The sequence below is a fragment of the Mustela nigripes genome, chromosome 8, assembly GCF_022355385.1.
Source record: "Mustela nigripes isolate SB6536 chromosome 8, MUSNIG.SB6536, whole genome shotgun sequence".
NCBI classification, from domain to species: domain Eukaryota; kingdom Metazoa; phylum Chordata; class Mammalia; order Carnivora; family Mustelidae; genus Mustela; species Mustela nigripes.
This window is the reverse complement of record NC_081564.1, coordinates 30,769,083-30,791,204: the sequence shown is the minus strand read 5'-3', so window position 1 is coordinate 30,791,204 and position 22,122 is coordinate 30,769,083. Positions and strand designations below refer to the sequence as shown.

Here is a 22,122-nt window from a genome sequence, read left to right as displayed (position 1 = left end):
GCTTGTAAGCAGGTCTTTGTCCACATGCCTGGCATTTGAATGAAGGTTGTTACTTGGGAAAAATGAATATGGTGTTAAATAGCTTTTAAGCTAACCATTGGTTCTTCATATCTTCTTATTTTATAATTTAAAATTATTTCTGTTATTTTACAGAAACACAGATATACTTGCTAGATGTGGGTGTTAGTTTGGGATGTTCTTAAGTCACTAGACATACTGGGTTGTTTATTTTAAAGGAGACTAAGAAAGGTAACCACATCAGTGATTATCCCTGGTGCTGTAGTAAACGTTGGATGTTATTTATTAGCCTTTTCTTATTTTTAAAATTTTTAAAAGATTTATTCATTTACGTAATCTCTGTACCCAATGTGGGGCTCAGACTCACAACACCCGAGATCAAAAGTTGCTGCTCCACCAACTGAGCCGGCCAGGTGCCCCATATTACCTGTGTAAATATCACCTGTTTAAATATCATATATCACCATATCACCTGTTTAAATATTACCTGTTTAAATATCACAATACAGTAAGTGGTTAGGTAGGGGAAATCTTGTATATAGGTAGGGAAAATAAGAACAGCTGCCCTATGTTACAGGAATGAGTGTTTCAGTTTGGAATAATGTTCATTGACCACATCACATACAGATTTAAAAACTTTTGATATTAGTTTTAAATGTTTGATGTTAGCTTTGTTTTTTTTTAAGATTTTATTTATTTATTTGACAGAAATCACAACTAGGCAGAGAGGCAGGCAGAGAGAGAGAGAGAGAGAGGGAAGCAGGCCCCCTGATGAGCAGGGAGCCTGATGTGGGGCTCGATCCCAGGACCCCGGGATCATGACCTGAGCTGAAGGCAGAGGCTTTAACCCACTGAGCCACCCAGGTGCCCTTATGTTAGTTTTAAATGGACTTGAAGAAAAAGCTGGAGGACGGCTCAGTGTCTCTAGTGATGAAGAAGCCACCAGTGTTGACAGTTTTGCCAGAGGTTGAGTACAGTTGTTTTCTCCTTGGAGTACTTCTCCCACACACTGCATACCATACTGTCGCTTTGTCCAGATGTTACCTCACACTGTTGATAGAATGGCAATCCCTACCTCTCCCCTCATCCCCACATGCCCAGTTCCCTTCCTCTCACTTTACTTTTCTGCTTAGCATTTTCAGCAGTGACATACTAAATACCTGTCTATTGTCTGATCCTCCTTGCCTCCACTAGAGCTCTTTGCGGGGCAGGATGTTTGTCTCTTCTGCACTTCCAGAATAGTGCTTGGCACATAGTGGGGCTCAAGTAATAGTTGAACTGTTGCTGCAAATAGAAGTAGAAATAGCAGTATTTCTAAGCATGTATGGTTTTTGAAATATTTTATTACATATTGCATATATGTGTACCAAGACCAATGAATATAGTCAGTTGGCTATTTCATCCATATGGTTAAAGGTTTATGTATTAAGTCTGGCTAAAGAAGACTTTGGATAGTTTCTTGTGGGGAAATTGGATTGTTATGCAATTTAAAGAACATTTATAGTTTCTCTGGGTTTATTTTTTTTTTTTTAATTTTTTATTTTTTATAAACATATATTTTTATCCCCAGGGGTACAGGTCTGTGAATCACCAGGTTTACACACTTCACAGCACTCACCAAATCACATACCCTCCCCAATGTCCATAATCCCACCCCCTTCTCCCAAACCCCCTCCCCCCGGCAACCCTCAGTTTGTTGTGAGATTAAGAGTCACTTATGGTTTGTCTCCCTCCCAATCCACTTAAGCCTCCATGTTGCATCACCACTTTCTCTGCTTGACTTATTTCGCTAAGCATGATACGCTCTAGCAAGATTTCATTTCTTTTGATGGCTGCATAGTATTCCATTGTGTATATATACCACATCTTCTTGATCCATTCATCTGTTGATGGACATCTAGGTTCTTTCCATAGTTTGGCTATTGTGGACATTGCTGCTATAAACATTCGGGTGCATGTGTCCCTTTGGATCACTACATTTGTATCTTTAGGGTAAATACCCAATAGTGCAATTGCTGGGTCATAGGGCAGTTCTATTTTCAACATTTTGAGGAACCTCCATGCTGTTTTCCAGAATGGTTGCAACAGCTTGCATTCCCACCAACAGTGTAGGAGGGTTCCCCTTTCTCCGCATCCTCGCCAGCATCTGTCATTTCCTGACTTGTTGATTTTAGCCATTCTGACTGGTGTGAGGTGATATCTCATTGTGGTTTTGATTTGTATTTCCCTGATGCCGAGTGATATGGAGCACTTTTTCATGTGTCTGTTGGCCATCTGGATGTCTTCTTTGCAGAAATGTCTGTTCATGTCTTCTGCCCATTTCTTGATTGGATTATTTGTTCTTTGGGTGTTGAGTTTGCTAAGTTCTTTATAGATTCTGGACACTAGTCCTTTATCTGATATGTCGTTTGCAAATATCTTCTCCCATTCTGTCAGTTGTCTTTTGATTTTGTTAACTGTTTCCTTTGCTGTGCAAAAGCTTTTGATCTTGATGAAATCCCAGTAGTTCATTTTTTCCCTTGCTTCCCTTGCCTTTTGCGTTGTTCCTAGGAAGATGTTGCTGCGGCAGAGGTCGAAGAGGTTGCTGCCCGTGTTCTCCTCAAGGATTTTGATGGATTCCTTTCGTACATTGAGGTCCTTCATCCATTTTGAGTCTATTTTTGTGTGTGGTGTAAGGAAATGGTCCAATTTCATTTTTCTGCATGTGGCTGTCCAATTTTCCCAGCACCATTTATTGAAAAGGCTATCTTTTTTCCATTGGACATTCTTTCCTGCTTTGTCGAAGATTAGTTGACCATAGAGTTGAGGGTCTATTTCTGGGCTCTCTATTCTGTTCCATTGATCTACGCAGATGATATGATACTATATGTGGAAAACCCAAAAGACTGCACTCCAAAACTGCTAGAACTTATACAGGAATTCAGTAAAGTGTCAGGATATAAAATCAATGCACAGAAATCAGTTGCATTTCTCTACACCAACAGCAAGACAGAAGAAAGAGATATTAAGGAGTCAATCCCATTTACAATTGCATCCAAAACCATAAGATACCTAGGAATAAACCTAACCAAAGAGACACAGAATCTATACTCAGAAAACTATAAAGTACTCATGAAAGAAATTGAGGAAGACACAAAGAAATGGAAAAATGTTCCATGCTCCTGGATTGGAAGAATAAATATTGTGAAAATGTCTATGCTACCTAAAGCAATCTACACATTTAATGCAATTCCTATCAAAGTACCATCCATCTTTTTCAAAGAAATGGAACAAATAATTCTAAAATTTATATGGAACCAGAAAAGACCTCGAATAGCCAAAGGGATATTGAAAAAGAAAGCCAACGTTGGTGGCATCACAATTCCGGACTTCAGGCTCTATTACAAAGCTGTCATCATCAAGACAGCATGGTACTGGCACAAAAACAGACCCATAGATCAATGGGTTTATTTTTTTGAGATTTTATTTATTTTTAGAGAGAAAGAGCACAATGTTGGGGAAGGGGTGGAGGGAGAGGGAGAGAATCTCAGGCAGACTCTGCTTAGTGCAGAGCCTGATGTGGGGCTTGATCTCAAGGCCCTGAGATTATGACCTGAGCTGAAACCAGGAGTTGGACGCTTAACCAACTGAGCTACCCAGACGCCCTTGAAGTACATTTATAGTTTGCAAATGTGTTGGGAATGTTTCAGCTGCCTCTCGCTATTGTACTCCCCACATTGGAGTCAGAATACTGGTTGGGGAGAGGGAAAAGGAGTGAGAGATTCCATAGTGTAGTATGTGTTTGATTCATGTTAATGTTTCTTGTGTGCTTGAAAAGAATGGCTTGCTCTTCTTTCTCTTGAGTGGAGAAATTCTTTCACATATCCTTTAGCTCTGATTTATTACTATTGTGGTTCCAGTCTTCTGTATCATTACGAATGTTTCTGTGTGCTTTGTCTTTTGGCCTCTGAGAGAGGTGTTTGTGGATTTGTCTCTTTCTCCTTATATTTATTTATGTCTTGTGTACTCTGAGCTCTGTTGTTATGTGAATTGTTAGGTGTTGTGTGAAATTGTTCCTTTTTAAAATAAAAATGGTCTTTAACCCTTCTTTTGTATGTTTGGAAATTATGGGTTTCTGTTCCCTTCTTATTCAAATTGGTTACTGAGGTATAAAATTAATCAAGAGCTCTGTTCTAGCCCAAACAGCTCAAAAACCTGTAGTCAGTATTTTAGTGTTCATTTTTTCCTTCTGTAATATCTTTGATTAATACTTTAGTTCCAAACCATTTTAAAACTCCAGAATTGAACTTTTTTTAACAGACTGATCAAGCTATACATTTTTTTTTGCTCATTATTGTTTCTTGAATCTTATATTTTTACCTTTTTCACGGACTCTATTATCTGTATTTAAAATGCACTTATTTTATAATTAATCCTTATTTCTAGTTCCTCAGCTGCTGATTCTTCCACTAGTTTTGCTAGGTCTTCCTGATTACTTTCCTCATGTGGTTTCTGATTTTCGAATTGATAATTTAAATTTTTTATTTTTATTTATTTATTAAAGCTTTTATTTATTTATTTACGGAGAGAGAGAGCATAAGCAGGGGGAGCTGCAGGTAGAGGGAGAAGCAGGCTCCTCTCTGAGCAAAGAGCCCAATGCGGAACTTGATCCCAGGACACTGGGATCATGACCTGAGCCGAAGGCAAATGCTTAACCGACTGAGCCACCCAGGTGTCCCTAGTAATTTAAATTTTTTAAATGTGGATTCTTGTCACGGAGGTGCTCTCTGCTATAGAAATCCTGTGTGTCCATGGAGAGTACTCTGTAGAAATGCTGGGGGCTCTAAAGGTCTCATTGATTTTCAACTTGGAGCTCCCATGCCTAGTGTGGTATAGGCCTGGGGTTTTACTTTCCTACAAATGATCTTCTAACACCCACCCATCTCTGGACAAACTTCCCTGATATCACCTCAGACATGTAAACAGAATTTTTCCAAGTCCCTTTTCATAAAAAGGACACTTCTTTGGAACTCTGCATTTGATGCGAGGAGCTCAAACTCCATCCCAGCCTCACCCTGCCCATAACAAGCTCAGAGTCCTACCTTCTGTTCTCAGGAGGGTGTTGAAGCTCAGCTTCCTTGGGAACGGGTTGATCCCAGACCTTCATGGAAATCAGCTCCCATTTGTTTTCCCCTGTCTTTTATTTCCTTTTGCATTTGACCAGGCTAAAGAAATTTATGTATATTTTAAATATTATCTAACATTTCTGCATGTGTGGGTGTGAGAGGTCTGTGTTAGGTTGTTCTCCAGTGTTTAAAGAAGTCATCTGTCATGATGACAGGCACTCATTTTAAACTTCTGATATGTCTATTTTGATTTCATTTTAAACATTTTCAGTTTTGTCAGAAATTTGGACTAAATCTGAAAATGTCAACATATATTTAGAAGGGAATTGAGAAGTTAAAATTGTGTAATAATAAGCTCATAGCTTTTTGAAGGGAAGCCTATATATTTTATAAAATTGTCAGTTTGTCTTAAGATCTAACAGTCATTTCAAAGTAGCAACAACAAACGTATAGCTTTATTCTATAGTTTATATTTGTATACATAGACTACCTCAAAAAAACCCCTTAATGTTTATTGTTGTAGAAAATAGCAGCTGTAAATGGCCTAGGGAAACTTAAGTAAGTTTACATTTAATGCTGACTATTTGTGGCTGTAAAGAGTAGTGACATGAATATAAGCTGTGGTATATATTGATTTATTGCTTTTTAGAAATCAGTATTTTCTTTCGTAATTAGGTAGAAACAGAAAAGAAAGATGTTCTTGATTTTGGCGACTTGACCTATGGTGGCTGGAAGGCTCTGCCATTAAAATTGATAAACAAGACTCATGCCACTGTGCCAATCAGACTTGTTATTAATGCTGTAAGTACGAACATACAATAAGAAACTTTACAGAGCACATTGATTTGGCATTGTAGACACTCCTGATACCATTCTTGATTAATTTTTCTTACAGAAGTAAATTTTTTGATTAAGGATTCTGTCAACAGATTTAACATTTAACATCACACCAACATTGTACTGTTGGCTTTATTGAAACTGATTCTTCTATTTCTGAACAGAATGCCATAGCCTGGCGCTGCTTCACGTTTTCCAAGGCACCCATCCATGCTTCTTTGAAAGCTGCTCCATATGCCGACGTGATCGCTCAGCTGGCAGCTCCTTCTGTGGTCAACCACATGATGCCTGCCACTTACGATGGACAGGTAAGATGGCTTAGAATTAAAGAGGAAGTTAAGGTTCCAGATAGCTTATCTTTCATTAAGACTTAAATCTTAATGCTATAATGTAAATTTATTTTATTTTATTTTACAGGATCCAGAATTTCTGATCATTTGGGTTCTTTTCCATAGTCCAAAGAAACGGGTCACTTCTTCAGGTATCATGTGTATGTTTTTTGGGAATTGCTTTACTCTGGCTAAATAAACCACAAAGTTGAGGCATATTTCCTCCATCAATAAATGTGAATACTTTTGAGTAATTTGTCAAATATTTTATGTTGTTTTTAAAATGGGGCAGAGAGCATGCATGCTGTTTCGAGTCAAACCCATGTATGGGTAACCCCAGTAAGGACCACTGAAAACTTTTCGGCATCTTTTCTGTTCACTGATTTTATCACATCTACTAGTTGGATGTTTCTTTCTTTCTCTCCTTTCCCTTCCACTCATTTCTGTTCCTTTAAGAAGGAACAGAGGGGCACCTGGGTGGCTCAGTGGGTTAAGCCTCTGCCTTCAGCTCAGGTCATGATCTCAGGGTCCTGGGATTGAGCCCCACATCGGTCTCTCTGCTCAGCTTGGAGTCTGCTTCCCTCCCCCACTCCACTTTCTCTGCCTGCCTCTCTGCCTGCTTGTGATCTCTCAAATAAATAAATAAAATCTTTAAAAAGAAAAAGAAGGAACAGAAAGACATTTTGCTTAGAATTTCTTGTGACCCCTGAGGGGATAAAGTTGGAGCACATGAAGCATTTAGAATGAAATACGTCTCTGGTCTCCGAACTGAAAGAATGAACTTTTACAGAGATTTTAGACTCAGCAGAAGAGTTCTTGGCAAGAGTCGATATAGAAGTTGACAGCCCAAACCCTACTCCAGTCATTAAAAGTATTGGTCTTCAAGCAAGAACAGGAATAGCTAGGATACATGCTCCAAAAGACTTACAGGTACCCTAAACTCTTCTCATTGCCGTGATTTTATGTTCAGGTTGATTTCATTCTAATTGTGACATTATTTAAAATGTCGGTTTTACCCTGTCCTCCAGACTATGCACTTGTTTGCCAGTGTGGCTTCCTCAACAAAGCAGCACTTACCTTTGAAAAATGCGGGGAATATTGATGTTTACTTAGACATCAAGGTAAGGATTTGTGTCAGAATGCTATGACATAGTATTTCCTCAGACTGTGAGAATGTATCTCCTCACATTCTGAAGGCTGCTCAGCTGCCTATATTGGCAGAGTGCCATGGGGATCAAACAGAAGAACCCGTATGAGTGCTTTAAAAGCCGGGGGCTACACTAGTATGAAATAGATGGTGGGGTACTATAACTTTGACATCTGCTGTTTTATGTATAAGAACCAAGTTCTAGATTAGTTCTGGAAAAATATATGTGTTATCCTAGTGGATAGGTGGAATTGGAGGAGAGTGATCACATATGTAGACTTCAGTTCTGAAAGGGGTCAGTGAGCAAGAGGGTATCAGTGACAGGAATCTCTTGGGATGTCAGGGTTGGGAGATGAAATTTGTTATGGAAGAGAAAGCGCCCTTTCCAAAAGAATAAGACAAGGTGGGGCAGTGACAGACAAGACAGAAGGGAAAAATAACCTATCAGAGTAAATGAAAAATGAGAGTAACTGAGTAAAAGCCGTATTTGCCCAAGTCAGCATTTAGTTATAATTGTATAAATATTTAGATCCCAGATCAAGGAAGTCACTTTTCAGTGGATCCAGAGAATCTATTCCTTAAACCTGGAGAAGAACACGAAGTTATAGTTACCTTTACTCCAAAGGACCCCAAAGCCTGTGAGGAAAGGTAATATAAAATTCTTTATAATGACAAGTTTTTACTCTTCTCTCAAAATAGCCATGTGCTTCAGTCCACAGCCTGAGTGATAGAGTACATGTTTTATCTCACCGAATAGATAGTATAGTTCTCTTTACCCTTTTTTTTTGCCTCAGATTTCTTCTTTTTGTTTACTAAAACTCTCTTTTAAACCAGCTGACTAGAAATTAAGAAATTACTATTTTTCAAATATATTCTGACAAAAGTAAATAATAAAATGTCAGTCTTGATGTTTCTCTTTAACCTTTCCTTGCTCTTGCTCTCCAAGGGAATCATTGCCAGTTGTTAAAGATGCTTCCCCACCCACCACCCCTTCTCCAGGCTTGTGACATTTTGGTGCCCAAATCATAAGTGAATATTACCTGATAGTGGGCAGAGCACCATTGTCCTTAGTATTTGAACTTGCTTGGTAAACAGAGCTTATAAGCTTGTTGTCCTGAGACACAATGGCCTGTCCTCCACCTGGAAGAATGTAGAATGCTTTATTGTGCTCAGTCCGCCCCTGTGACCTTATGGAGAAGAGCTGGCCTGCACAGATGGGACTGCTTGTCTCTGCAACGTGTGCCTGCAACATCACTGGGTTAATTCTTTCATCTAAGAAGGTTTCCTCAACTCTTCTCAAACACCTCATTAATAGTAGTTGGTAACATTCCTATGGCCCCATGAACGTCCCCTCTCCCGTTATGTAGAGGTTGTGATTGTCTCTTTCCTTGTCTGTTCCTCTCTGGAGTACAAGCTTAGGGTGGGAATGTCCTTGTATCCTCAGCACCCATTCAGTCTCTTGGGACAGAGGAAGCCTGTGGGTAATAGATGCCAGTAGAATTGAATTCTGGCCATTCAACTTAGATGGTTTTCTTTGTTAGGATCCTGAAAATATTCGTGCAGCCATTTGGACCTCAGTATGAAGTGGTGTTAAAAGGTGAAGTAGTTTCTTCGGGAAATAAACCTCTGGCACCTGGCTCTTGCTGCTCAGATGTTCCAGCGATTTTGTCCAACAAGCAATTTCTGGCCTGGGGGGGTGTTCCTCTCGGTAGAACTCAGTAAGTATGCGCATAGCAGCCTCTGCTGTCAGCACCTAGTGTTAGTCTCTGCTGTAATAATTTTGACCACGTTCATGTTTTTAGAGTTGAAATAAAGCTGTCTTATCTTCCTATCATGAATTCAGATGTTTTCATTAAAATTTTCACCTCTGCAATCCAGAAAAATACATTTCAGTTTTCTTTAGCTCTTTTCTCTGCTGATTACCAAATTTAGGCTATTAAGAGTTTCTTTGTTCCTTCTCTGGAAAGCCGTATGGGAAGGTAGGAAGGAAAAATAATCAGAGACCTGGCATTCTGCTTAAGGAGTTCACGAAGTAGTTGGTGAATACTTTGTACTTTAAAGAGTGTAGGGAGTCTTTAATAGAGCAGATATATTCTGTCATAGCTTAATGTGAATTACATCTTGGATCTTATTTTTATGTGTACTTTGATTATGCATTTTGAATATGAACTCTGAATTAATAAATTGGCATATAATATATAGTATGGTAATTTTTTTCCCTTCATAAGCTTGGTAACATAGCTAAAATTTTTTTACCAACCTCATACATACCAAGTAATAACCTAGTAATTATTAAACCTCAGTGTTTCCTCTTTCATACTTTGCATTTTTGTGTTTGACCTAAAACGCAATACCTTTTTTTTTCCCCCCATACATTTTTTTTTTACACCTGAGAGATCAGAAACTTCTGGCTGAATCTTCTTTAAAATTCGTTTTGTCAGTGCACAAAGGATCTAATCGAACCGCCTTACTTTATAGAGTTCATACATCTGCTTAACCACCCGTGTAGTCATACTTACCTTGTCTTGTTCCAAAAGCAGCTTTCAAAAGGACACAGTAAGATAAAAACAGTTGAGGGCAGATGGCTGTGGGAAAATGAGACGTGGTCACCATAAAGGTAGTGTCCAAGCGTACACTGAAGACCCTGTACGCTTGCTTTGACGTGGGTCTTTTGTTCAGTTCTGACTCCTCCCCCATCATCCTGAAACAAGGCACAGTGTTCAGAGGTTAAGAACAAGCCAGTTACTGTGTGAGGAGGGTGTGTAGCTGTTCCTGCTATGGACATATGCATTTCCTCCAGGATCCTTTTAAAGAGAAATTCATACAATATAGTGAGTCTCAAAGTACAACAGCTTCACAGCAAATACTCCTATGAGTATGCTCCCTCTTTGAGGTGCTCAGTCCAGTCTGGACGCATCACATGGGAACACTCAGCTAACAGCGTTTTCTTGGTATTGAAGCATGTGGTGGCTTGTTTGAGACAGCTTAGGACCTTTCTAGGGGCCTAATGGGCTGTGTATTCTTAAAGCAGCTCTCAGTAAAGATTCTCTCAGCTAGACCTTTGAAAATCCTGAGGTATTGTGCCCTCTTCAGTTAGCTCCTGTGTTCTTATGTCATATGCTTTTTGCAGCAGTTAAGAAGGAATACACATTGAAAGGAAAGGCTGAACCAAGGGCCTGTTTCTCTATAGAAGGTTTTTCCAGTTTTGTACAGCATCTGAACAGCATCTGTATGCCAGATTTTTCCTTGAAACATTAATTTGTGGTCTGCTCCAATATATATACAAATAGTGATTGAGACCTTGAAGTTCTATGCTGTCGAAGGTGGCTGAAATAACTTAGCTGTTCAGATCAGCCATTGATGTCTAAGTAAAAGGAAGTGGAAAATCACTTTCCAGTACGCCCTGGCAACCACAGGCATTACGACAGTGCAGACTCTGGCAAGCATCAGTTACTACGTGTCTCTGTTGACAGCTTATTCTATTATTGCTCTTTCCTTTAACCAAAGGCAGAAGAGAGCTCAGTAGGAGTCATCATCATCCTTGTGTTGTTCTTGACAGAATTCCCTACCTTCTGATAAAATTTGTAGCAAATGATTAATGTGGTAAAAATGGCTGCTCTTAAAATCTAGCTGCTCCAGATGCTGTAACATCCTAAAATCTTACAGCTCATGTGAAACAAAATTAATGTGTGCTAAACTTTTTTTTTTTTCCAGATAAGAAATTCCATTAGTGAGGTTGAAAATGGGGGCACTGCCTTATGCATACTTCTAGACTTGTCAGTGGCATTTTTTCTCTGGCTCTCTCCTAAGTGAAGGGACTTCAGGCTGTCCTCTTTTATTTCTCGAATTCCTTTCCTCATGGAGATTCATGGTCCACCTTCTAATCCAACAGATCTAAGTGTAAGCCCCATGCGAGCACAGCGAATTGACCTGAAGAGCTGTCATGTCCCCTGTTTATAGTTGATTAGGTGTCTTATTCTTAACTCAGCCTGGAGGAGCTTGCCAGTCATATGAAAAAGGAGACTACCTTAGTCCTTGGATGCTACGCCACATGATGCCTAAAAGTGGTCTTGTTGAAAGCGATAGATCCTTTGGATCTATCTTACAAAGGATAGATCCTTTGTAAGGATGTTGCAGCAGAGTTTATGATGAAGTGGTGTACTGTCTGCTTAGAAAGAGATCATTTTCTGTCCATTAGAAATGTCGTAGGAAACAGTCAGAGGGCTGTGACCCTGTGGGTGCTAGGAGAGGACTCAGAAACAAAGGGTGGGAGACGCTGGTGCTTACTAGATGCCCTTCTGATGTGGTACTTGCCTGTTCTCTGCCTGTTTTTGTGCTTGTTGCAAAATGGAGATTTGAAGGGAGCTCTTCTAGAGTAAAGAGGAAAAAATTCATGTATAATGTGGGGGCGCAGTGTTCTCATTGAGTAATGCGTTTTGCCTCAGTTATAGATAGAAATGATAATTAATAAAATTATATTTTCTAAGGGTAAAGTGGTCCAAAGTGGTATTTCATTCCAATGTTTTTGGATTTTTGAAGTTCTTCATTTTTCCATATATTCATTCATTCTAGCTTCTCTCTCATAAGTCTGCATCTATACTTTGGTTATTTGTTGGTTAGGATTTAGTATTTTTTTCTTACTAATTTGTGTGACCCCCTATATAATAAAGAAGTTAACCCTTTTTTATTTTGTGTAGTTCCTTTTTAAAACTAGAAACTGAACTCCCTCTTCCCCAGATTGGTAACTCTGCTACTTGAAAATGATAACTACGTTTCTCTAAAAAAAGATAAAACATAAAAGCTTTTAAAGAATTTTTTTTTTCAGTAAATCTCTCCTAGTCAGTATGAATGTTCTTCTTGGATATGCTGATAGCAGAAGGTCTTATATTTTATTCTGACGTTAAGCTCAGCACCCTTTCCCCTTTATCCCAAGTTGGACAAGACATAGACCACAGTTTAAATAACGTAACTGCCATTATTCAGAATTTGAATAAAATGGAGATTTACTAATGATCTTCTATTCTCCCAATGAAGAGGATTCATGTATTTTCAAAGATTGAAGGAGGTTTTTTGTTTTTTTGTTTATTTTTTTTTTTTTACCACCAGCCAGCTGTTATTCATAGTCTATTGTACTTGCATATCACAACTTTTTAAAAGTATGGTTAATTCAATGTACTGTTTAAAAGACTAATTTGTGCAAATGAGGCTCTTAGAGTGAAACGTCTAAGTGGTGTGCCTGGGACTCCTTGTTCACATGAAAGCTAGTAATTCAACCTAAGCATAGTATTGACTTAATGAATTTGTTAATCTGGATTTTCATTTGATTGTTTTACAAGACAGCTAAAGACTTCTATGTGTAGTGTAAATAACAAGGTCTGCTAAGGAGCTATAATAGGAGAATGATTAAGCCCAAAGAGTTTCTTTGACAAAGTGGTTATGTTTTGAGTATGTTTTCAGAAATGTGGCATCTTAGGACTGTGGAGATTACCTCTCCAGGCTGCTAATAAAGTAGTATATTCCAGCCCATCTCTAAACATTGCAGTCAGTTTTAATTGGCTTTGGTTTTATAGTTGTAGCAGTATCCATGGAGGGAAACTGCATTTACAATGTGTAATTGTTTCTAGGCTTCAGAAGCTAGCTTTACGCAGTAATTGTACATCTACAACCCAACATCTGCGACTGCTCATCAGAGGACAAGACCAGGACTGCTTTCAGGTTGGTAGAGTGCCTGGTGCTGTTCCATGTTCTTTTAGACCACTTACCTGTGCATACCATTGGGTAGTGCTTCAAAAGCTTTGGGTTGGTTGATGGTAGTTTTATTTGGACTCCTGCTTTTTTGTATGCAGTGATTGTTTTAAATTATAGCTTCAGCACACTTTTGGTTCAGAAGAACGACTAACCAGTAACTGTGAGATCAGAATGCGTCCAAAAGAAGACATTCACATCTCTGTATTATTTGCACCTACTCGATTATCTTGTATGTTGGCTAAACTAGAAATTAAACAACTGGGAATTCGATCACAACCAGGCATTAAGTTCACGGTAAGATGATTTTATTGCTTTTTTTCCTCCTGTGGAGTTCTTACATGTTGTAACTATTAGTTTAATATTGGTAAATTATGTATACTCTGCTTTTTGTAAGTCAGAATAGGTGATTGCCTTGCTTTACAAACAAGTTAGGAAGTAACTAATGTACTTTGTACAAGTGTTGTATTTTGAGAGTAGTCTCCATAGTATTCCTATAGGAAACCATCTCTTCTTGTGCCTTTAAATTTCATTTCAGCTTGAGAATTTTGAAGTGTACCCAACAGGAACATATTTTTTGGTAAAACCAGATCAAATTGTTTAATATACTGCCTTTCCAAGTAAATTGTATTCTTTCAATTCAGCAACATATCTATTGACACCATTTACTAGACTCATCCAGAACTAGGGATACAAAGACGAGAGCTTTTTATATTTTGTTTCTTCCCAACATAATTTTTAAAAAGGATTTCAACTCATTTCTTTAGATTTATTTAGAGCAGTGAGAGATGAAGTTGGTGTATCATTGAGAAAAGGAAAGAAGGACAGGGTAATCAAACACAGTGTACTCCGTAAAAGTGCATACCTTTAAAACAACCCAGTTTTTGGCTGTGGGGCTAGAACTAAAATGTTGGTCTATTTTCTAGTGCTAGAGAAGGAATGTAATGAATTACAAGATTAGCAGTGCTTAGAAGGTTGTTTTTTTGCTTGTTTGTTTTTTGAGAGAGAGAGACTGAACAGTGAGGGGGGATAGGAGGAAGGGCAGCAGGAGAGAGAGAAAGAATCCCAACACAGGCCTCGATCTTATGACCCTGAGATCGTGACCTAGTGAAAATTAAGAGCTGGACGCTTTACTTACTGAGCCACCCAGGCACCCTTGAAATGGTTTTTTAAAACAGTAGATCTTTATGGCAAATCTAGCTTTTTTTTTTTTTTAAAGATTTTATTTATTTATTTGTCAGAAAGAGAGCGAGCAAGAGCGAGCACAGGCAGACAGAGTGGAAGGCAGAGTCAGAGGGAGAAGCAGGCTCCCCGCGGAGCAAGGAGCCCGATGTGGGACTCCATCCCAGGAGGCTGGGATCATGACCTGAGCCGAAGGCAGCTGCCCAACCAACTGAGCCACCCAGGCGTCCCAAATCTAGCTTTTTTTGATGCTGAAGCTTGACTTATTCTCTGTGGAGCTCTCACCTTGGCCCCATGAGCTGTGGTGGGCAAAATTGTTTAAAGATGTAAGTCGTCAGGTGCCTGGCTGGCTCAGTCAGTAGAGCATGTGACTCTTGATCTTGGGATTCTGAGTTTTAGACACATGTTGGGGGTAGGGTTTACTTAATTAAAAAAAAAAAAAAAAAAAAAAAAAGAGCATGTAAGTGTTGTCTTCAGGAAGAACATTCTTCTACGTGAGCTGAGGACACAGTGCCAGAGTACCACATAACCTAATGGTCTGGTTTCAAGTCAGAATCAGGTGGTTTGTGGAGAGGACTACATGGGCAAGCCAGTACCAATTATGAGGTCCCTAATTTAATTTTTCAAAACGTTAATTTAAGGGGGCACCTGGGTGGCTCAGTGGGTTAAAGCCTCTGCCTTCAGCTCAGGTCATGATCTCAGGGTCCTGGGATCAAGCCCCGCATCGGGCTCTCTGCTCCACAGGGAGCCTGCTTCCTCCTCTCTCTCTCTCTCTGCCTGCCTCTCTGTCTACTGGTGATCTCTGTCTGTCAAATAAATAAATAAAATCTTTAAAAAAAGAAAAAAAAAACGTTAATTTAAGTGCATAACACAACTCAAAATAAGCTATTGGTGTTTTCAAGTTTGCAAGACGTTCTTTGGAACACTTTATTTTATTTTATTTTTTAAAAGATTTTATTTATTTATTTGAGAGAGCGAGAGAGAGAGAGGGAAAGGGGCAGAAGGGGAGGAAGAGGCAGACTCCCCTCTGAGTGGGCAGCCTAAGCAGGTTCTTGCAGGACCTCAAGACCATGATCTGAGCAGATGGCAGACTTTTAATCAACTGAGCCATCAGGCGCCTCTGAAACACAGTTTAATAATTAGGAATGATAGATCACTTTTAAAGGAGTGCATTTCTTTTGAAGATTTTTTATTTATTTGTTTGACAGAGATCACAAGTAGGCAGAGAGGTAGGCAGAGAGAGAGAGAAGGAGAAGCAGTCTCCCTGCTGAGCAGAGATTATGGGATTATGGGATTATAACCTGAGCCGAAGGCAGAGGCTTTAAACCCCTGAGCCACTCAGGTGCCCGAGGAGTGCATTTTTAAAAGATTATTTTATTAAAGATTTTATTTATTTATTAGAGAGATTCTGGGCTCAATCTCAGGACCTAGATATCATGACCTGAGCCAAAGGCAAACACTTAACTGACTGAGCCACCCATGTACCCCTGTTTATTTATTTTAGAGAGAGAGAGATAGAACACGTGTGTGTGAGCTGGGGGAGGGAACAGGAGAGAGAGAATCTCAGGCAGGCTCCCGCTGAGCTAGAAGCTCCATCCCAGGATCCTCAGATCATGACCTGAGCCAAAATAGTTGGATGCTTAATAAACCGAGCCACCCAGGTGCCACTTATAAAGGAGTGCATTTTATTTTATTTTTATTTTATTAAAGATTTTATTTATTTATTTGACAGGCAGAGATCACAAGTAGGCAGAGAGACAGGCAGAGAAAGTAGGGAGAAAGCAGGCTCCCTGCGGAGCAGAGAGCCCGATGCGGGGCTGGATCCCAGGACCCTGAGATCATGACCTGATCCGAAGGCAGAGGCTTTAACCCACTGAGCCACCCAGGCGCCCCAAGGAGTGCATTTTAAAGGATATGGAAAGTTTGTTTTCCAGCACCATATCTATTTTCTTACATTTTTATTTATAGTCTTTATTCTTGAATCCTTGTTTTCTGATAGTGCTGAACCCTGTGGAAGCAGCCTGGCTTAGAGACCACACCGGTTGGCCCCTAAAGCCTGCCTCTAGTCTGCATTCTGGCTACCAGGGGGTCTGTCCTCTGGGAGTTGAGTTCTTGGCTTCTGTTCAGTCCCTTTGGCATACTTCTTTTCTCATGCTGGTAGATCAAAAGCTAACAGGAGTATAGAACAATAGATTTTGTTTCATTAACACATTTCATTTTCAAAATTGATAATTATTGGGAAGTTGAAAGAATTATATGGTGAACCCTCACATACCCTACCACTTAGATTCTACAATTAACATTTTGCTGTATTTCTTAGATCACATATCTCAACCATCCATCAGTTTGTCTCTTTTTTTTAAGCATTTCAAAGTAAATTACTGACATCAGTATGTTTCACCCTGAACGCTTCTTAAGCAAGTTTATCTATACTAATCTTTTACTCCTTAATCATCTAAGCTTGGCTTGTATAACAATGAAATAATTTAGCATACCTAAAAATTGGAAGGTAAATAATTTTGCAACTCTTTGATTTGTTTTTGTCCTAAGAGAAGTTCTTTAATATAATGCTGGACTGGAATTGGGGTAACTAGCCAAAGTACACAAGAAATAATAGTTGTATTAAATTTGTGAAGGTTTTTTTTTTTTTCTGTCTATAATTTAATCTTCTTTCTGCTTACATAAAAAATAATTTTGGATATATGTATTTTCTGCTCATAGATACCTTTGTCTGGATATGGAGGAACAAGTAATCTTATTTTGGAAGATGTTAAAAAGTTATCTGACAGTTACATGGTAACAGTGAATGACTTAATACCTGGCAAAGAAAGTAGAATTGTTTTTTCTGTTCATAACACTGGCTCTCGGGCAGCTTTTGTTAAAGCAGTAGGTTTTAAGGATTCTCAGAAAAAAGTTTTGCTGGATCCTAAAGTTTTAAGGATTTTTCCAGATAAATTTGTGCTCAAAGAAAAATCACGAGAAGTAAGTATAAGTTTCTGCACTAAAAATATTGGACTCATTTTTAGGTTAAATTAATAATTACATATTTTATGGCTAAAAACTAGTATTTGAGAGTAATGAAGGAATGGGAATACTTGATCTTCCTAGAAATTCTGTCATGTACATCCATGTGTATTGACTGCCTACGCTCATATGATATTTAACTCACAATGAAATGACTTAAGAAAAATATTTAATATTCACTCATGATTTTTTTTCCTTGGCATCAGGATGTTACTATAATATATAATCCATCAGTCAGGGAGAGCAATTATACAACCACAACAGAACTGTCAACTATATACTTCTTTGGTGGTGATGAAATTTCAAGACAGCAATATCGAAGGTAGGTTATTTATCTTAGATGATGTTGGAAACTCTTCAGTAGAAATAATGAAAGCTTAAAAATGGTTTGGGATTTGAAAGTTATAGAACATGCTCAGCTACTTATTAGTAAACTGGTGGCTGAAAAAATCTTGGTAAAATTTGTATAGCTGATAGTCCACTATGATAGTCTAATTTATGAGGAAGAAATGTGTGTAGGAAACCCATTTGCCATATTTGCATTATGCCTTCTTTTCTAGACATATATATTGTGCCTCTTCTCCTTTACGCAAATAGGAACCTTAGACTTCATAATAGGATGATGTTCCTAATGACGATAGGTCAATTTTAGAACAGATTTAGGAACTACTGAAAGAATATATTGTGTATAAACACACCTTACTTATTTGTAGTATTTCTGGGAGTGTTGTGAATTATTTGAAAGGATTAAGTTGTACTTAGAAGTGTTGTACTTTTCTAAGTTGTACTTAGAAAAGGAATAAGTTGTACTTAGAAAGTTGTACTTAGAAATACCCTTAAAAAGGGTATTTAACTTGACTGGCTTAACGCATGTGCTTCTAGAAAATTTGGTACTTCTAAATATACTTTAATACACAAAAATATCAAATTTAGACATTTAGATTTAGGTGTGATTTAAACATAGGTAACTTTGCATGGTGAATTCAAGAGTTCTTGCATTATAAAATTTTATTTCCTAGCCTACAGGGCCTGAATATAAAATAAGTGAAGCTCACAACATTTCATCTGTCAGTAGGAAATCATTCACTCCCAGTAGGAGAGTGTTACATGAATATACCAGTATTTTCTTCATCCAACCGTTTGTGCTCTGCTTTGTGTTATTCTGATACATAATTTAGGAAATCGTTTTATTTTTAATTTGTTGAGGATTGTTAGACCCTTTAAAAAGAGACTTGAATGATAGATAGCTACATGATGTTAGAATAGACCCAGTATAAAGAGCTCAACCTTGAACCTGGTTTTGTTTCTCAATTAAGTATTTTAAATATAGAAACTGGCATTTGGAGAAATTAAATTACAGGTTTGCATTTTTTTCCCCCCCTTTATCTCTACCGGGATATAGAAATGAGCATATTGTTTTAGAACTCCTCTTTGCCACATATACATAGTAATGAGATTTCTTTTGTTTGTGAACATCTGAGTATTACAGAGAAATTTACATTTCTGTTCTCTTACCTCAGAGATTCTTTAGAAGAGGTCAGGTAAAATACAGTCACATGGCAATTTAAACGTTTTCTCTCTGACAACTCTTACTTATATCATGTTCTTGCCATATTCTTTTTTTTTTTCTGAGACAGATTTCTAACTATGATCAAATTCATACAAATATTGAAAAATGTAAGACCTGAAAAGAAGCTAATTTCACTCTTCTTTCTACCCTCATTTTAGGGAGCTCTTGTTTTAATGTTAATATTTCACTGAAAGTGATGATACTGTACTACCATGTATAACTTTGAAGGGAACTTCCAAAATAGATTTTCTTTTAAAAATTACTTATATTAGGATTTAAGACATGAGATCTATAAACCAACACATTATGCATGCTGTTTGTGAGATTTGCCAAATACACTAATGAAAATCTAATTTATGTAAAATCATTTTTGAATAAAAATCTCTATTGGCAGAGCCCTATCTCATAAACCAGGGATCATAGAACACGTACTTCCAGAACATAGTGTGCTGCAGCATGTTGATTTTGCGGAAAAATTTCAGGATGAGTTACTAGTAACTGAAGGTAAGAATTTCAACATGTCTAACTACTACAAATGACTCAAAAGATTTATCTAGGTCCAGTGATGTGTTATAGGGTGGAGGAGTATTAGATTATGGAGTCAGGCTGAGTTTGAGCCCCATTTCTGCTGTGTGACTCGGGACATCACTGAGCTTGTTTCCTTTTCCGGAAATGAGAGCTATAATACCTAACTTCTCATCCAGAAGGAGTTGTTGTGAAAATAAAATGAGAGAGCTTTGCTATATAAATGTTGGATATTATTAATGTATTGTGGCACCTATTCTATGGATAGACTTATAAACTGGAGGAGAATGGTCATTATTAAACTCAAAGTAATTACTGTTTAAGGTTTAATGATTGCAAACTTGAACTCATTTTGAGATTTCTGTGTCTGCTGTGCAATATATGGAGGGGGATGTGACAGTGGGGAACAAAATCCAAAATAGACAGCTGTGGAATAATTCCACCCTAGATTTTTAGCTGTATTTGAGCTGAATCATTTAAGCATCTAATGGTGTTTATTACTGTTAAAAAATATATGTACTGAGACATACAAATTGTGTAATAATGGACAGATTTTTGTCACAGTGTTGTTCATAACAGCAGGAAGTCAGAAGTAACTTCAGTGTCCAAGAATAGGGCATCGTTTAATTATGTAATAGAATATGTTGAAGCTCTTAAAACAGTATGACTCTATATTAAATGACAAGAGAAATCTCTTCATTAATTAAGAAAAACTTTTAAAATTTACATATTAAGATCTCATGGTAAAAATAATGTGTCTATATACAGCTACGTAGGTAAAATTGCAGGAGTATACACACCAACTATTGACAGTGGTTATGTTCTGGTAATAGAATTTCAGGTGGTAGTGTTTCCCCCCTCCCCATTTTTGTTACTTAGTTTTTTAATGGTAAAATATATATTACTTCTAAGATATGAAATGATAAAGGAATATTTATGCCTATGTAGAGGTGATGTAGAATAGTCTGTGATCTTTTTGGTAATTAGGAGTCTAGATCATCTACTCAAAGGGAAGGTAGGGGTGGATTAGTTAAAAAAAAAAAAAAAGTGAAAAGATTTGAAATGGATCTTGTCAGCAGTTTAAGGGAGCTGAATATGGAAAGAACCTTGGATTTGGAATTGAAACAGTGTAAAGCCATGCCTGTCAGTTTATCTCCTCTGAGCTTTACCTTCCTCCTGCCTTTATTGTAAGAAAGATCTCAATAAATAAAGGAGTTAAACTGAATTATGCTTTGTAGACAGAAGCACTTAGTAACATACTACAACAGTCCTGAATACTGTGATTAAAAATAGGTAGATGGGTTTGTGGTGGTTCAGAAGTTGGCACAGTTGCATGATTTGGCAACAACATCACAAAGGTGATTAATGTGTGGTATGAAAAGGGCCATGATGGATGTGTGTTTAGGAATCTGGAGAATATAGGGATGCCTCAGTGGCTCGGTTGAGTGTCTGCCTTTGGCTCAGATCATGATCTCAGGTTCTTGGGATCAAGTCCCACATCCGACTCCCTGTTCTGCAGAGAGTCTGCTTCTCCCTCCCCCTCTGTGTTCTCTTTCCTTCTCCTGCATTCTTTCTAATAAATAAATAAAATCTTAAAAAAAAAAAAAAGGAATCTGGAGAATATAGAGAAAGGATACCCCATTTAAAATGAGGTGACTCTTGAAGTATCTTGAAGAATGAGAAGTTGACAAGATGCAGAAGATGGGGACCAGAATGGGGAAGGATAGTCCAAAGAGATTTGCATGTACAGAAATTCAAGAAATGTGTTATGTTAAGGGTCATGTTGACAAACCCAACCAGGAGCTTAAGTAAGCTGTCAAGACTCCCATCTAAGATGGGGTTGAGTTGGGACTTCAGGTAGGTCTTTGGGACACCAGAGTACTAGAATCCTTGAGATGGTATATTATCCAGAGGAAAGGAGGAACCAATCCTACTTTGTCTTGTGTTGGTTAGTATAGTAGATCACCTGTGAGAATGTTGCAGTTGAACTTTTTATATGGTTATTTGAACACGTTATCATTACAGGTATTTATAATCTTGCTTTTGCAAGACAATACGATTTGCGGCAAATATTTTCGTACTTGATTTAAATTTTTATGGTCCAATATCTTGGTTATTATAAATGTCAATTTACACTTAGTGTGTTCTTTTAAAAATTTTTTCATTTAAAAAGTATAATTCTTGGGGCGCCTGGGTGGCTCAGTGGGTTAAAGCTTCTGCCTTCCGCTTAGGTCATGATTCCAGGGTCCTGGGATCAAGCCCCACAAAGGGCTCTCTGCTCAGTGGGGAGCCTGCTTCCTCCTCTCTCTCTACCTGTCCCTCTGCCTACTTGTGATCTCCATCTGTCAAATAAAGTCTTTTAAAAAAAAAAAGTGTAATTTTTAATGTCCAGCTTATTACTTTTTTTAAGTAGACTCCATGCCCAGCATGGAGCCCAATGGGAGCTTAAACTCATGACCCTGAGATCAAGATCTGAGCTGAGAACAAGAGTCAGACAGAGGCTTAACTGACTGAGCCACCCAGGCTCCCCTCTTAATGTTTTATTTAAATGTGGAATACAAGGATGTTCTGTAAAATTTCTTGTGTATACAAATTTGGGTGGACTAAGCTAGAGATGTTCAACTCTAGCACTATTTTATT

At 38.0% G+C, this 22,122-nt stretch overlaps 1 protein-coding gene across 6 annotated transcripts in view; it reads left to right on the top strand.

Moving 5' to 3' along the window:
• CEP192 (centrosomal protein 192) overlaps positions 1-22,122 on the top strand; it is a 126,659-nt gene that overhangs the window by 78,051 nt on the left and 26,486 nt on the right. For 4 of the 6 annotated variants that reach the window (XM_059409140.1, XM_059409139.1, XM_059409136.1 and 1 more), the window contains 13 exons: positions 2,569-2,652; positions 5,799-5,924; positions 6,125-6,268; positions 6,378-6,441; positions 7,080-7,219; positions 7,318-7,410; positions 7,966-8,084; positions 8,978-9,154; positions 13,061-13,151; positions 13,302-13,478; positions 17,085-17,345; positions 17,594-17,709; positions 19,352-19,461. In XM_059409140.1, the coding sequence (XP_059265123.1) occupies positions 2,569-2,652; positions 5,799-5,924; positions 6,125-6,268; positions 6,378-6,441; positions 7,080-7,219; positions 7,318-7,410; positions 7,966-8,084; positions 8,978-9,154; positions 13,061-13,151; positions 13,302-13,478; positions 17,085-17,345; positions 17,594-17,709; positions 19,352-19,461 (1,702 nt within the window). The remainder of the gene's footprint in view (positions 1-2,568; positions 2,653-5,798; positions 5,925-6,124; positions 6,269-6,377; positions 6,442-7,079; positions 7,220-7,317; positions 7,411-7,965; positions 8,085-8,977; positions 9,155-13,060; positions 13,152-13,301; positions 13,479-17,084; positions 17,346-17,593; positions 17,710-19,351; positions 19,462-22,122) is intronic. The other 2 variants (XM_059409138.1, XM_059409137.1) reach the window with 1 other exon arrangement.